This window comes from Apus apus, chromosome Z (genome assembly GCF_020740795.1).
Source record: "Apus apus isolate bApuApu2 chromosome Z, bApuApu2.pri.cur, whole genome shotgun sequence".
NCBI classification, from domain to species: domain Eukaryota; kingdom Metazoa; phylum Chordata; class Aves; order Apodiformes; family Apodidae; genus Apus; species Apus apus.
The window spans coordinates 27,302,852-27,319,231 of record NC_067312.1 but is presented as its reverse complement, the minus strand read 5'-3'; the positions used below and the strand labels follow the sequence as shown (position 1 = coordinate 27,319,231).

At 42.3% G+C, this 16,380-nt stretch overlaps 1 protein-coding gene across 1 annotated transcript; it reads left to right on the top strand.

Moving 5' to 3' along the window:
- The first annotated feature begins 5,430 nt into the window (after positions 1-5,430).
- TMEM174 (transmembrane protein 174) lies at positions 5,431-7,292 on the top strand. Its single transcript, XM_051642899.1, has 2 exons — positions 5,431-6,227; positions 7,190-7,292. Exons 1-2 carry the CDS (start codon positions 5,596-5,598, stop codon positions 7,290-7,292), a joined length of 735 nt encoding a protein of 244 aa, XP_051498859.1. The 5' UTR covers positions 5,431-5,595.
- The last annotated feature ends 9,088 nt before the right edge of the window (positions 7,293-16,380 follow it).

Genomic DNA, 16,380 nt, shown 5'->3' with positions numbered 1-16,380 from the left:
TCTCCAACTACAACAGATTCCTCAGAGCCTCATCAAGCCTGACCTTGAATGTCCCAGCATTAAAACATCCTGCAAGTTTGATATCCGTCTTGTTAAGATGAGTCTCTAAACACCTGCATGCTCTGGAATCTCAGCTACACCTCTGTCATGCTCAATTTCTGGGAACCTGGCTGTTACAGAATGCCAGACTTTGAATTAAGTACTCAAGTTTCTTCCTATGTCTAGAGAAAGGAGATTGCCTCGTGTCATTTTTCAATGAACATGCCTCTCACCTGCAGAGTTATGTAGAGATTTTCAGCAACTCCTGTATTTGGCCATTTTTTCCACCTCTTAATTGTTCACTCAGTCATGCTAGCGCATCTTTTCATGCAGCCACACAAAAACAAACTAGCCAGTGAGGGAGGTATATTTAGCCAGAAAGAGAGCTGAGAGGCTTATGCATGCAGAGTAATCAGCAAACACAGCACAGAGGGGGATTTAGTATGTGGGAGCTGATTAAACTGGCATGACTCAAGCATGGGAAATATCTATATGAAGGAAAGAGATCCACAAAAAGCTAACAAGCATTTGATCCTCTTTTCTCTCAAGTGTTTTTTACATGGTGAATTTTTAAAGGATGCTGTTCCTTGAATACCTTCTGTAACCAAAGCTATGGTTTACCATATTTTTCTTTTTTTTTTTTCCAGAGCTTTTGTCTCTAACCTGGTTTTTAACAGTGATGCCCACTGCCCTGCATGATTCATGCATACAAAGCCTTGCACATGTGGAAGGAGCTTGTTTCTCTGCATTTGTCATGCTATTATATAGCAACTACACAAGCTGGGCTATTTTACTCAAAAGATCCCATGCAAACAAAACCCCTTGATGGCTTTGTTCTCTTGTTTGAATTATAAATGAACATTCATTTGCTAAAAAGGTTAAACATCAAAAAGCATTTACTCCAAGTGAATCTTTAAGTAAGTCACTGTCTTGAAAAAATATACAGTCTTGTCTGATTGCTAACTGTAAAAGTACTAACCTTTTGTGCTGCCTGCAGTTTACTCAGTTGGTAGTTCCCAAGATGTACCCAAGAGACCAGGCAAATCAAGTAGAATATGTTCACTCTGAGCTGAGTCCTCTGGAAATGAAACATGATCTTGTTTTTCTTCCAGGTTATTGTGTTTTGATCTACTGTTCATTCTCCTGCGTTGATCACTATATTTAAAAAAAAAAAAAAAAAAAAAAAAAAGCAGTCTTCACAGAAAGTATACTTTAGCAAGCTGCTGACCTGACTCTTAGGAGCCAGCACCTGCATTTTGTGGGAACGATAGGTGTTACCTCTGAAAACGTGGATTGAAAATGTAATTTCTCTCAGTATCATTTTGAGAAGATTATTAGGAAATTGTTCAATGTATGAGTCTATTAATTTCTAGTATTTCTGAATTGGAAAATCATTCCTTGAAAATTCAGTGAATGTGCTGGGTGCATCTCCGTAGCCCACTCAGCACTGAGAAGGCTAACATAGCCAGGGCAACCATACGCAAGTACCATGTTGTTGAAAGCTGTTGCAGCAAGGTCAGAAAATAAAAGAGGCTAGCAGATCTCCTCCACCACTGAAGGATACCACTGATGAACAGTATGAGTGGGAGTAATTTTTCATGTGGGGAGTAGGGGTGAAATGTCCATATTTGAAAGGAAGCAGCACCTTGTAAAACTATAAAAGTAGCTTAAAATAATAGGGAATAGCATTTTTATTGAGGAAGTGAGACACTTTACTGTCACACTAATGGTGCTATAACCCCCTTTCTGCCTTAAGGTTGCCTTGAGTGTTTGACATAGAAATGCTAAGGAGCAAAGCAAGTTGGTTACTCATTCACACTTGCTTTAACAGGCAAAGTGGGAGGTAAGAACTGCTCATCCTCTGTAAATGAGGTTAAGGTCTCTCTTCCTTGCTGCCTGCACTGACACTGCTCTGCTTTTAACTGCAACATTACAATCCTTTGGATAGGAGAAGGATTCATGAATGTATAAATGGATGCCTCCCCTCCAGGAGGAGTTTTTCTTCCTGCATCACCAGCAGCTAAAAAAAATGGAAAGCTTACTCATCTGAAAAACTGAGATTGCACAGACCTCTGCAACGATGCTGTGTTTTCAGGACAGCAGCAATCATCCACACCATCCTTGCCCTTTGTGGTTGATAGCGCTGTACCCATCTATCCCTTTTCCGTCCTGCCTCTTCAGAGTCATGGCTTGTGGGGCATTTCTGTGTCCAGGCAGACATTTTTGGCAATGCCTCCACATTTCTGCAGCAAATGTGTCAACATTCCTCTAGATCTGTTCTCCTCCCTCTATCACATGTGTGTGTATCTGGATAATTTGGTATGGAAATGCCTTGAATTTGGTGTGCCTGCTGGTAAGATATTCCCTGGGATTGTATAAAACCATGTAGGTACCGCTCTGGTCAGATGGCTGAATGTACTTCTCACAGCTTCTTTATGCTTTAAGGCTGGCAGTGCAGTTGTACTGGGCCCCAGGGTGCAAGGCCCACAATGGTGTTTCTTTAGGTGCTGTTGTCACACATGTAATCCATATTTTCCCCCAAGGATGCTGCATACAGTCACCTTTCTCCAGGAAAAAAATGTCTGTTTTAGTCAAATCCTTAGCTTCTTAATCTCCCTGCAATTGAGTGTTTCTTTGTGGAGTGATACTTTGTATGTCCTCTTTTTTAAAAGCTAATCAGCTTACATGGCATAATTTTCTTTTATGTGGCAGGTTTTGCATGTTGTATGGCTAAGTCCTTGACTACATTACAGGCATATAAGAAAACAAAACCTCACTATCATGGGTTTATAGGGTGAACACTTATGTAAAAATTAGTAAGAGAAGGAGAGGAGAAAAGGGTCAAGTGAAGACCTCTCAGTGTTTACTAGGATGACCCTTGAAACAGGTTAGAGAGCTGAGGAAGTGCAGAGCATTATACAAAGCCTGCTTCAAGCAGCAGGCCCTGCAGGGAAGGTCTGCATTGGTGATAGAAAATCATGTTGAGGGACAGAAAGCAAAGCAGTGCTTCTGTTCAGAGGTAAGGTCCCTGAAGCAGATAGGAGCAAAAATGTAATGAGAGCTGAAACAGCACTCATTCTGAAGATCTCATTCTGACCAGTTGCTTAGGGTTCACAAAACTGTTCGTGTTTGGTTAGGAGTTATTCCTGGTAAAAGGGGGTGCATTTAATAAATTGGCATCTTTGAGTTCTCAGAACACACACTTACTTGGCAAAGGAAAGCACTAGCCTTAAAAAATCAATGTGATCTGGTAACATCCTGAGATTTTGACAGCTGAATGCATCGCTGCCACTGGGGAAATAATGGGAGAAATGTGGGGAGGCTCAGAGGAAATTATGACTTACAAAGACGAGGAGTTTCTGCTGTACCAAACACAAAGTGTTTTCCATCCCAGCTTCAAAGTTCAAGTGACAAGTAGCCTGGGAAGATGCTACCCATATTCTCCAGCTCTGCTGCACACGTGCTCAGCAGCCATGGAGTCATGTCCTAGGCCGGAGGCAAAGAGTCATCCTTGGAATAATACAACACCCAATGTAGTAAACTCTGATTCCAGCCAGCATCTAAGGACCATTGCATAGGACCAAGAAAGTGCTCCAGCACAGTCCTGTTGCAAATAGCAGTTGCAGAGTTCTTGAATAAATGAGAGGTGGAAGGTGGCCCTACATCTGTGTATACCATTATTTACACAGCTATTATAGTGCCATGCTGCTTTTAAACGGATATTGGAAAGCCTGGAAGCTTCAGCAAACAGTGACAAGAGTTATTCATGGTATGGAAAAACATGACTTCTGGAGAGTAGTAACAGAAGTTCCTTGCATTAAGTTTACCAAATACAAGGTTAAAGGTGACTTAAGTTTTGGCTATAATTCCCTACACAAGGACAGCTTATCTAGTGTTTCAGCACTTTGTAATCTAGTTGTCATAATACAAAACTAAGCCATAACACTTTGTTCCAGTGGTGCAGAGTCCTAAACTTGGTGCTGGGGGATGGGCTGATCTGGAGTGTATTGGTCAGAAAATTTGTTGTTACCCCAGATAATAGAAAAGACATAATACTGACTTGGAAGCTTCCCAGATGTTTTTTAAAGGAGTCTGGTGCTAATATCCCTTCAGGTCTGTCTGCTAACAAATGAGAAAGATACATCTGCAATTGCATGCAGCACCAACTCCGAAGACAACAAATTCAGTTAGCAGCCCCTTTCGGAAGTGAGCTGTTGTCACACTGTATAGTACAAATGCACAGCAGATTAAAGGCACCTTGACTGATTTTGAAGAAGCAGTCTGAAAGGTGAGTTTTCTAGTTCTAAAGCTATTTTTATCCTAAAAATCTTGCTTCCCCAGAGCAGCTGTTAGCAGGCAATAGCATTATATGTACTGCCACCTGAGGAGTAATCTCTGTTTTGTGTGTACTCCCCTGCCATGCTAGTCAAAACTGATCAAATAGTTGGAGATTTTTCCTCCTTAATGAATTATACAAAGATCTTCTACCAGAACCCTCCAACAGCAATTATTTTAGTCTGAAACTGTTAGGAAACAGAAAATCTCAACACTCTAATTATCTGTCTGTTTAATATATGGAACATGTGTTCAACAGAGCAATTCATTGCAACGTAAAAAAATACTCTAAGAGGATAAGATCCCTCGCTTTACCAAGTTTAACATTACAGGAGATACTTTCTCATTCTTGCAGTGGTGCACTATCCGGGGTATGTGGGCTTTATTCAGTATAAACTTTGAGGAAGCGGTGGAGATCCCACAACAAAAAAATGTCCACAATCAGGGGGAAATTGCAGAGCAATTATGCTACCTTCAAACAGCTGGGAAGTTTGGCTGTCTAGAAATAACTTTCCTCCCACAACCAGCAGCTCTCCCAGGCTGTTCAGCCCTCACCATCCTGTTGCCACTTACCCTCCCACCCACACACACTGCTCCCCCTTGGCAAAATATCAGAAAGCCTACTTTGATATTTTTAAACCACAGAAGCTCTGGACTGCAGAATGAGCTGCAACAGAGGTCCAGACGTGGCTGTAAATGTCACACTCAGAGCACTGCAAAGCACTTTCAGCAATGGTGACGTTTTCTTGTGGATCTGGGTTGTTGAAGTGGTAGGCTATGGAGAGCAAGAGTTGCCACACTGCTGTTGACAGCTAAATGTATGCTGTCCATATGTTGGATGCATCAGCTGGCAAGGGACCTAGGAAGAGCTGTGATGGCTGCAGCTTCTTTTCTCTCCCATCTGGCATGCAAAGAGTGATGAAATATCAGTGGGTGCCAAATTAAAGGAGAGGATAAACAAAGAGATAAGTAGACACGCAAGGGTGAAGCCACTTCGGAAGTGATGGTGGTAATGCAAGAAGATTTTAGTAATCATTTTGGGCTTCACTTCCCAGACCTTTATTCTTCTAAGCAAAGTTTATTCTTTCACATGATGGACTCTGTTAACCATACACAAACAAAGTTCTTGTATAACTAAAGTGAACCTTCAACTTTAAATGCTCTGCTGAGTCCCTTGCAAGCCTCCTTTCTCTTGAGGCAGCAGTTACGTTGTAGTCAGTAATGGAGCAGAATAACAACAATGTAGAAGATTTCTCCTTAAATGTCTTTTCTGTTACTCCTTATCAGCCAAACAGGTCCGATGTTCTGGTGTCAGATGGGGATAAAGCTGGCACCACATTACTCTTTTCAGGTGTGTTTTTGGGACTGGTGGGGATCACTTTCACTGTGATGGGATGGATAAAATACGACGGCATTACTCATCTGGAGTGGACTCAGTTGCTAGGACCTATTCTGCTGTCTGTCGGGGTGACTTTTATTCTGATTGCTGTTTGTAAATTTAACATGCTTACATGCAAGCCCTGTAAAGAAGGAGATGAAAATACATCAGATCTCGACCAGACTTCAAGTGGGCAGTCCTTTGTCTTCACTGGCATTAACCAGCCCATCACTTTTCACGGCGCCACAGTGGTACAGTACATCCCTCCGCCGTACCCAGCCCAGGAAGGCATTGCCGTGAGTCCTGCCTGCCTTCACCCCGTGCTCAGCTGCTGCGGTGCTGGTTCCCCCGCTGCCTCACCCAGTCCCACCTCAGGCTCTGCTCACTTCTGCCCTGCCTACCCCATGGATAACTCAGCTTTTACCAGAGATGAGGACTACACTGCTTATCCTGCAGAGAATACCAGGAATCAGAGGTACGTTTCTGAATTGCCTTAGTGTGTATGGACACAGGCTTCTGAGTATTCAGATTGTGTGTATGGTTTCAAAGGAAGCAAAAGCTAGTCCAGAGTGCTATCTTTTTTTGGACTATTTTATTTGTTTTGTTAGGAGTATTTTCTTGAGTAACGACTTTGGAGATATGCTTTTTCTGAAAAAATGTAATTCACTTATAGATCCCTTTTAGTTATCAGTCTACTAAAATCTCATGTTATTTTTGAAGATATTAGTATATATTCTCCTGCCCTATTATTTTGTTTTGTTTTGTTTATCTTACTACCTTTAGACTGTTGACTAGCAGGTTGTTATATGAACATCCAGAGGCTTCCACCCAAACACAATCACAACATACAAGTCAGCACACAAGAGCATCTTTACAACAGTGCAAGAATCATTTTGGTACCAGATGCTCTTCCTCCTGATTATGCCTGGCCACAACATGCTCCTCTCCTACTGTAGTAACCTTCCAGCCCCTATTATTTGCCCAGTTTTGGGGCATAAACAAGACCACTGGTATTACAGAAAAGTACAAAATGGCTTTAATCAGAGTCAAAATAATTTTATATAGTTCTTTCTTCTAGGAGAAAATACTGTAATTGCAGGGATTGCTCAGAATTATACCCTTTCTAGAACAAAGATCACTTTTAGTTAATAAATTTAAATCTGTTTGAAAAACTACTGATTGACCCATTGTCCTTAGCAACATGTGTGACATGCACAGGCAGCATGAAAACAAAGGTCACCTCCTGACATTTTTATACTTCACGAAATTAACACAGCAAATGATTAAGTTGCAGTGAAACTTCATCTCGTAGCATTTTCTAGAGAAATCAGGAAGCACTTTGCCCAGATAAGGCTGACAGGAAGCAGCACTTAAGTTATTTGCATGCTTTGTGTTTGCTAAATTATTTTTACACCTGCTTCTCTTTGTTTTTTTCAGGTCAGAGGACAGTTCTGATGAGCCAGAAGAACTGCTGGAAGACTACACCTGTGATAACTTGTTACCTCCACGTTATGAGGAAATATACCCACTGTCTTTGTAAAATAACCATGGCCGGCAGATGACAACTCAGAGACACCAGCTTTTTATCCCAAAGAATCTTTTCTTTAAACAATTTCACACTAAGCAAGTGTGAGCAAGATCTTGGTACTGATACACAGTTCAGTATCACTGAAGGTATTTAATAATCCTTTATTTTTCTCCCTCAAAATTCCTTCACCTTTTGCTATGCAGTTTAATAGCAGAGCTATTAATTCTTTAAAGCAAAACTATTAATAGCAAAGCTATTAAACTCAAGGATTTAAATCCATATGAGGGTTCCCCATAAAGAAGCCTGATTTTCAGACTTGCTGAAGCCAGTGTGAACTGTGAATGTACAAGACATTTGTGGAAGGTCATGGTTGCTCATGGACATTCAGCTTCATTAGAAAACGCTTGATTGATTCTTGATACGTTTTCCGACTTGCTTGCTTGGGAAACTTCAAACGTGCTCAAGTGTCAGATCCATGAAAGTGTCTATAATGTCTTAATTCTGTCTGATTCTTTAGACTAGCTCATTCATTAATGTAAGTACAGCTTATAGATTAGATTTCCTCTGCTTGGTTCACCTGTGCAATTCAGTCCTGTAGGCATTTTTTGAATACCCTGCTTGAACCAGAGCATCCCAGAACATAGGAAACACAAATAGTGACCTCTGCTCATTTTTACTCAGACCTCTATGAGATCCTGCATGCATTAAATTCAGATCCCTTCCCCACCTGCTGGTGTGCAAAGTACTGTCTCCCACTGGGAGCCCAAACAACTACTAGGTTCATGTATCTAAAGAAAATGGCACATTTCTGAAGCCTTGACAGAGGCTTGTGGTCCTACCAGTTTTAAATGCTTTAATAATCATAGCTTTTCCCTGCTGCACCCTCATTTTGTGGGATAGCCATGGGAGAACCCCTCCTGAGGTGCCTTCTTGTTTGAATGCATGTCCTAGGCACACGACTTAGGCTGTAGGTTCACCCAGAGCAACCAGGAAACTATGTGCTGCAGCAAACTTTCTCTTTCAGCTTTGATGATCAACATGGTTCGAGGCATTGTGTCTGTAAATGGATTTACAGCCTTATCTAACAAAGGTTGAGGTGCATAAGCTCTGAAATCTTGCAATCCAGATGGAGATCCCAAAAAGCTTGGCTCAACATCTGTCTAAACCCCAGAGCAGTAAGAATGCCATGAGTCTTTTCATTTTTATTTTGTGTTTCTACATATGCTTCAAGTTCTGCTTTTGAGTATGCCTAGAGGTGGTCTGACACAGCTGGACAAGTCAGCATTACCCTGTGCAGGATCCCATCAGTTTTGCCTGTCTCCTTCTAAGGGCTCAGACCAAAAGCTGCTTCTCAGCCCACACAGCTGGAGCAGGCACCATGCAAAATGATCTAGAGAGCAATGGTCACTATCCAAAGTAAACGAGTGGTGTGCTACTGGTATGCCTGCGAGTCAGTCTCCCATCCTGGAGTAGCGGGGGCTAAAAGCAGGTGTTCATTATGGAATGCATGAGCTTTCTCTGACTTGGCAACACAGCTGTCTCAGCTCCTGCCCAGTGCCATTGAACTGTGATTGGTCTCACTGATATCATTCCTGAGGGCTAGAGAAGCATGGTGTTGAGCACAGGCACTGAGTGTCCATGCAGCCTCACTAGTCATCAGCAGACATAGCTCTGGATGGAGATGTGCATTCAGAACCTTGTCCAGTTGCAAAAGCTGCAGGGCAAACTGACCTCTCTGCCCTATATGCTTAGAGACTGACAAGAAAAAAGGCATTTTTAGCAGGGCACAAGACAACTACTGTGCTCCACAGTGACGGGCATGACTCTGTCAGAGATTATAGTTGGGAGACAACATTTAAACTGACTCAAAGATGGATTAGCAACTGCAGCAGCAGCTACTGAACAGTGACTGCAAACTACACACAAGGTTTTTCACCCTCAAGAAATATGGGCCACACTGATTTTCTGCAGCAATGTCCTGGTGTTAGCAGGTAGGCATGTGTAGTTGGAGGAAGGCAGGCACTCTGTGTTCAGCTTGAACTCTGTGGGACTTAGTGAGAGAACAGAAGGTCTAAAAATAAATGCAAACTTCTCTTACGGAAATCTCTTGCTCCTCTTCCAGAATTTACATAGAGGTGAATTCATCCTCCCTCCACAGCAGGAAATGGGAAGGTCCCAAATCCTCAGTTAGTTCCACATGGACAGATCCCTGTACTTAGCATGCAGTTCTGCTGACTCTAGCAAGCACTGCAGGAGCACAGAGGTCAGGCTTGATGGATCCAATTGCAGGACCAGGGTCAAAATTTCTACCCGATCACCCTCCCCCACGACAAGAAAATTCTTTCCATCAGAAACCACAGACTTTTGCTGCTGCTTTTTTACACACACACACACACACACACACAGTCACACCTCACCCACCCAGCCATCCTGCCCCCTGCTCAAATAGGTGGCATAGCATGTTTCATGGCATAATCACAGCTTTAATTTTCTGACATCAGATTGTACTGTCAGAGTGAATATGAGACATCTAGAAGGTTGCATAGTGGACCCTGTATTGGTTTTACAGTGTACTCCTGCAGACACTAAGTTCATTGAAAGAGCCTTGGGTTTCCCCTTAGAGGAAGGCTAAATAAATAAATGTAAATAACTACACATTAAAATGATCTTGACCCAACAGAGTAATTCTGCCTGAATTCTGCAGGAGTCTTTTTGTGCTGCACAGATATTTGAGAAGCTCTGACTTAACAACATTTCCTTGCTGTACTGATTATAGGTTATTGTTTATAAGAATAGAGCAATGTTCTATGAAAGCTTTTTCCCCCCCTCTTCCTTCCACCTTCTACTTTCATGCTTTTTTCTATTTTACTTTTTTTTTTTTTAATCTTCAGTGTTTTGGTTTGTTTTTTTTTTTAATTTTGTTACTATATCCTCAGTGACACAACTGTCACAGCAGTTCATCTCTCAGCATTGTGATCTCTTTCTGCCCTATGATGAGTGAAGGAACAAACCGAACTGACACAGCTCTGCTTGAGTATACTGATGAAACTCCTCAGAGCTCCTGGAAGATTGTATTTGAGATTCTGCTCAATCCACTTTTCATTTAAACTAGTACTCTTTAAGCAAAATTACTTTCTCTCACATTGCCTGCAAGGCTACTGCAAACCTGCAGAATGATGCTTTATTATAGTTGCTAGCCATACCAACAGACTGTTGTGAGTATTCGGTAATGTCACTCCATTTATAAGATTTTGAACATAAGCTGATTAACACGTTAAATTGATAGGGACATGTCTATTGGGAATAAGCTGAGCACAATCTGTTTATTGCAGTAAAAATCCCAAACAGACCTGTTCTGAGATCGAGGAGCACTTTCAAAACACGAAATGCCACATGCCAAATACAGCTGCAGGATGAAAACTTCTCAGATAAAATCTGAATCCAAAGTCTGCTTTTTTTGGCACCAGTTCTGCCATACCTGTCAGGAAGTGCAGGGATCTCCGAGTCAAGGTTTGCTTTGCTTTGTGTGGATTTGTAGCACTTCCGTAGCATTTTGTAGCGTTTGCGTACATTTTTGGTAGCACTTTCGGTAGCATTTTGCTTGTCTTGTGCCACTTTCTCACCAATGCCTAATTTCACCAGCAGTACCTGTTTCTGCCAGTGATGCTCCTGTGCAAGCGCCCACGTACACTGATCCGAGCAGAAACCGTGCACGTCGGTGTGCAAAAGTAGTAGTGCTGAAAGCCTTCAAAGAGCTATTTTTAAACCGAATCGGGATTTAAGAAACTGGGGCCCCAGGAAAAAAAAATAACCCTGTAAGTGTGGCTCGTTCCTTCCCCTCGAGCCCTAAGGATGCGCATGCCAGGCCCTCGGCGCACGGATGCTCGGGGCCGCGCCCTCAGTCCTGGGTGGAGCCCGAGCCCGTTCCCACCGGGACACGCTGCCCCCCGGACGGGGCTGGCCGGGTCACCCCCAGAGCCAGCGGGACCCTCTGATCAGACGCCCCCGGCCCCGCCGGCCTCCGCGCGTCACGCCGCGCAGCGCCGCCAGGGGGCACCGCAGAGCGCGGCGCGGGCGGCGCTGCGGGCCGGGCTGGCGGGGCAGCAGCAGCAGCGCTCGGGCCGCCCTCGCCCCTCGTCGGGTCCCTCTTTTGCTCACTCGCCCAAACTGGAACTGCTGTGTGCCACCGGGCTTTTGAGCCAGGAGAGCGGGAGTTTTCGTCCCCTGCTACGAGCACTAAGGGTGCCGAGGGTTGGCTTGTTCAAAGGAAAAAAACATCTATTGTGAAAGCCGCAGGGAAAGCACCGAAGAACTTCGTGTGCGCCCTCCTACAGGAGAGCTGGGCACCTGGAAGGACTGCAGCTTGGGGAGAGACTGCGCAGTGCACTCACATGTACCCTCCTCCTCACGCCGGTGACCTAATGAGACAGACTTCTCTCTGCATGAAGGAGCAGGGGGGAGTCCAAGGGTCATTCGCGAAGAAGTAGGACATGCTGTTTGTATACAGCACATAAGATAATCTGTGCCTGCTGCAAGTATCATTATTGGCTCCACTTAAGCTGTCAGAGTGAATAGACATCAATAGGGTGTGCTGAACGTGGCTATGGCTGCTCCATCCCCAAGTGCGCACCAGTGAGCCTGGCAGAGAAGCGCCCAGCACAGCCAGGTGGGATCTCAGGGGCGGTGCCTGCGTTAGCTGAGCGGCACTGCTCAGCAGGAGTGGGTCTGCAAAGTGAACCAGCAGGTGGGGAGAGCCCAGTGTCCCTGTTCATGGCATGCTGGACAGATTTCTATCAGAGTTAGTCCCCTGGACTGGATGCTGATTAGCAGTTGAAATACAGGAGTTGCTCTCTTAGGGAGTGATTTCTGGTTCAGCTTCATCCAGTAGCTGTTATTTAGTGCACAACTGTGATGTGATGTAAAGCCTCACAGGGGCACGTGGGGACTGTAGAGATAGTTTCTTCGAAAGTGCCCGATTTAGAAACACTCGTGGCCTTACAGGCAGAGTGATTTGCATCAGCTGCAGGAGTTGAATGAGGAGGAGCAGTCCCATGTGGACCTATGTGAGAGGCTTGCCTCAGATTCCTGACACCAGCCAGCTCAGGGGAGACAGTCTCTCAGTGCCAGTAGAGTGGTCTCAGTGCATAGTGTTGACACCTCCAAAGTTGCATATAGTCTAATTTTGGGAGGTAATAGGCTTGTGTCTTCCTGAATAACATTTGCAAAGTAATGGAAAAGGTTTTCCTTAGGGAACAGGTATAAATGGCTCTCTAGCTCATGCGATCAGACAGAAAATGCCCTCCCGAACCTCATCCCATATGTGATAACAGTACAGGGTCAAGTGGAAATCAGTAATGCCATGTTTGCTTGTGTCTGTGTGAAAACTCTAATGATAGCTGCAGCTATTTAGCAAACACCATAGCACACATTATAGCAGGGAAGCTGCTGTACATCTTTTATAAAATCCTTGGATGAGAAGATTTTTTTTATATTGCTGTCCTGTTTGGGTTATACCGTGACAGATTTTTTAAAGATATTGGATGAATTTTTCTTTATTTTTTCAGCTGAATCATCAGTCTGTGTGCCAGACACTGTCCTTGCTACGTAGAGATTGGAGTATGTTATTTAACAGCCCCACGTTGATGGCCAGATATTATTGTGTTTTCCTTACCTATAGCTTCCTCTTTACTGATTGTTCTGTGGGTACTATTGATAGCTTAGCTTTAAGATAAAGCTTCAGGCTTGTCAGTCTGAAGACATGCCTCAGGAAATACTGAAAAATAATGCATACCGCATATGTGCCTGCCAAAAAAACAGAGAGGTGTGCATTTTAAACATCTGACCATGAAACTGGTGGTAGGTTCCATGTTAATGGACACCTCTTGAGGTTCTCTTCTTGTTTTTCTGCTGCTCTGCCACCCAAATCCAGCTAGTAACAGGCCATGCCAGTGCTCAAGGCAGCATTGGCTGGTCACAGGGTTGATTTTTGACCAGATGCCTTTTTTTCACAGACAGAATGAGCACAGCTGTGTCTATAAAAGCTGTGCAAATACACCTGTGCTTCATATTTACAAATCAATAGCATCAGATATAGAAGTTATTTTTTAATTTTGGAGTTCTTTTCAGCCTGTTGAAAGCTGGATATGCTGGGAAAGAATAGGAAGGAACCTGGAGAAGAAGCTGCGGTACAAATCACATCTGCGAATCCTTGCCATAACTGTAGTGACATCAAATTCCATACAGGTTCAAGATAGCCATGGGGCAAAGGCAAAAAATGTCCAGAAAAGCAGGAAGATAGAAGAATGGGGAACTATGGGAATGCCAGTGTAGGATGGCTTCTGTTCTTATATTTCTGTAATGACAAGGAAGGACAAGGGGCAAACAGAGCAAGTATGACAAATTAGTGATGGGGAGGGAAAAAATGGGGAGATCTTCACCCCACTAAATTACTCAAGTGAACACCTTCCTAGGCAATGTTTCAGTTAAAATTAATTTATTAACCCTTCCAAGTAAATACCTTTGAGGTTTCCTCCTAGAGTCGCATTTCTGAATAAATTCCACTATATTTGCACATTACATTACACAATACTACACTGGATGTACAAAGCACAAGAATGCACAGACATAGATACACATGAACACCAGCACGCACACTCACAGAGTAGAATGACTTGCTTAAAATCACCTGCTGTTGGGCTGTGTCACTGGGCACTGAACTAGTTCAGCAATTGATGAGAGACTACAGCACTGGGAGCATGGCTCCTGCTGTGGTAGGCAACTGCACAAGCCCTTTCATAAATTGTTCAAGCTCCGTGTTAGAACTGGTTAGGATTTGGCCTTGCTTTTAATAGAAAGTAGGAAAAAGTCAAGAAGGTAGAGTAAGACCCAACATGGCCGAAAAGAGAGAACCAGTTGATGGCTAGGGGAAAAAAAAAGGTAACTCCTTTTACAGATTGTGCTGCCTGTTTTAAAGGCCTCTGCCTACTCAGCCCATACTCTGTGTGTTACCCTTAATATTGATGTTTAATCAAAATCAAGCAACAAATGTGTTAATCTTTAATGTTTACTTAGCCATACAGATTTGAAGGTGGTGACCCACAGGGTAACATTACTAAGATGTTTTAGTTTTATGTTACTCATTCAAGTATTTTATGTTACCTTTCTGTTATTTTCACAAAAAACAAGATCTCCTCCATCTGTTCAGTAAAAAAAAAAAAACAACACAAAGAAGAAAAAAACCCAAAACAAACCCGAAACAACAAATGAGCTGCAAAACTTTGCTCTTGCTTCCAAACAAATAATGAAACCTTAATGTGAATGAACATGCCTTCATAATCAAAGCCGGGCTTGTGATCTAACTGGATAATAATTCATTTGTAAAATCATCTGCTCAGAATGAGTATCAGCCTGAGTACTGTTAGTGCAGGTGTAACTTAATGAACTCAGGTTCAAGTTATCTGGCACTTAGTTGCTTATATTGGTGTTGGGAGCACTAGGTCTTTCAATTTTTCATAACAAGCCACATCATTAAACTGCCACATAGCAATATAAATCAGAGATTTTTCTTAGGCCCCATAAAATAACTAACAAAAATGTCATGGTTGCCAGATATATCGTGTGCTTTTTTATGTCCAGGAAGCAGAACTGAATATAATCGTTGTTGCTTGCCTATGATTTTTTGCTATTGTTTCAACAGTGTATGAAAATCAATGTGGGAACATAAAAAAAATAGTCTAGTCTGAAGAACTCACTGTCAAGAGCATAGAGACAATAAGAGGATCCTGAATGTAGAACAGGAATTCTGCTCTTATGTTCTTCTGCTGCAATGGGACACATATTTTAGTCAAGTTACATGCACAGTAGGAGCAACAAGAACAGAAAACAGTGTATGATTGGAGTGTGGAGTCATGTGCCAATTAAGAGCATCTTGGGGTGCATGAGTGTATATAGTTGATTTGCACATACAGGCACACCGAAAATACATGTGTCTTGATCTAACCTATTGACACACGTCTGTATTAAATCACTGAAGACTGGAAAATAGGAACAGAAATATTAGGGAAAAGGTATCCATTGGTATTTTTCAGAAGTTGATGTTATTGTTTGTTCCTTATATGAGTGTAAATTATTTTAATTTTTCAGTTTAATAAGAGTTACAACAATTTGCCTAATAATAAAATAATATCATCATTTGTATCTTGCAGATAAATTTTCCATGTTCTGTTTACTAAAATGGCATATAATCCTGCATATGATGTCTCTTAACAGCATAAATTTGTGTTACCCGGCTCTCTTGCCTCTCACCAGTGTGACTAATTTTGCCTGACCTGCCACAGAGAACTGAGATAAATCTATCTGTTTCAAAAGTGGAAAATTACTCACTCTCTTTCATGATTCATATACAAGCATGTTTTTCAGCCTTTTGTGAAAACTTCTAAGGTGCTTATTACCTGCAGTACTGGACTAAATTCAGCCATGGTTCCCTAGGTGTAACAATTTAAAATAATGTCACTTGACTCCTGTTTTCCCAGATTAGCTGAAAACATCTGGCATAATAATTACCTTCATATCAAGTATTTGCTGACATTTACCAAGCAGCTATAGGAGCCAAAGAATATGATGAGCTATTCAAACCAGTTTTAATCAAATAGCTGCCAGAAAATGCCCAAAACAGAAACCTTTGCTGCTTTTGTAAGCAACTTGTAATTAATGTACGAATAAACTGCATATTTGAGTTTTTACCAACACAACTGTTTTCCCCAACACAACTGTTTTCCCCAGGAAATCACAGTTAAAAGCTGAAGTGAATGTTCCTCTAGAAAGTACACTTTGTTTATAGAAATAGTCTTAGCAGTTAATGCCTGGCAAAGCTTCAAACTCAGAATTATATTACGTTGGTAATTTTAACTTTATCATCCTAAATAGATCCAGTTTGGATGTATGAATACAAGCAAAGTAGGACAGCCCTCAAAGAATTGCCTTTAAGCAGGCTTTATTCTGTCCCATGAAGCTTTGTAATTCATTCTGTTATTATTAATAGCTGTTAAGTGCTGACAGCATGCTTGGCACTGAATGAAACGCAGGAGCAGACATGGTTCTT

Coding starts and splice junctions, on each gene's coding strand:
- TMEM174 (XM_051642899.1), top strand. CDS start 5,596: ATGGAGCAGAATAACAACAATGTAGAAGATTTCTCCTTAAATGTCTTT. Junction 6,228..7,189: donor GAGAATACCAGGAATCAGAG/GTACGTTTCTGA, acceptor TGTTTTTTTCAG/GTCAGAGGACAGTTCTGATG.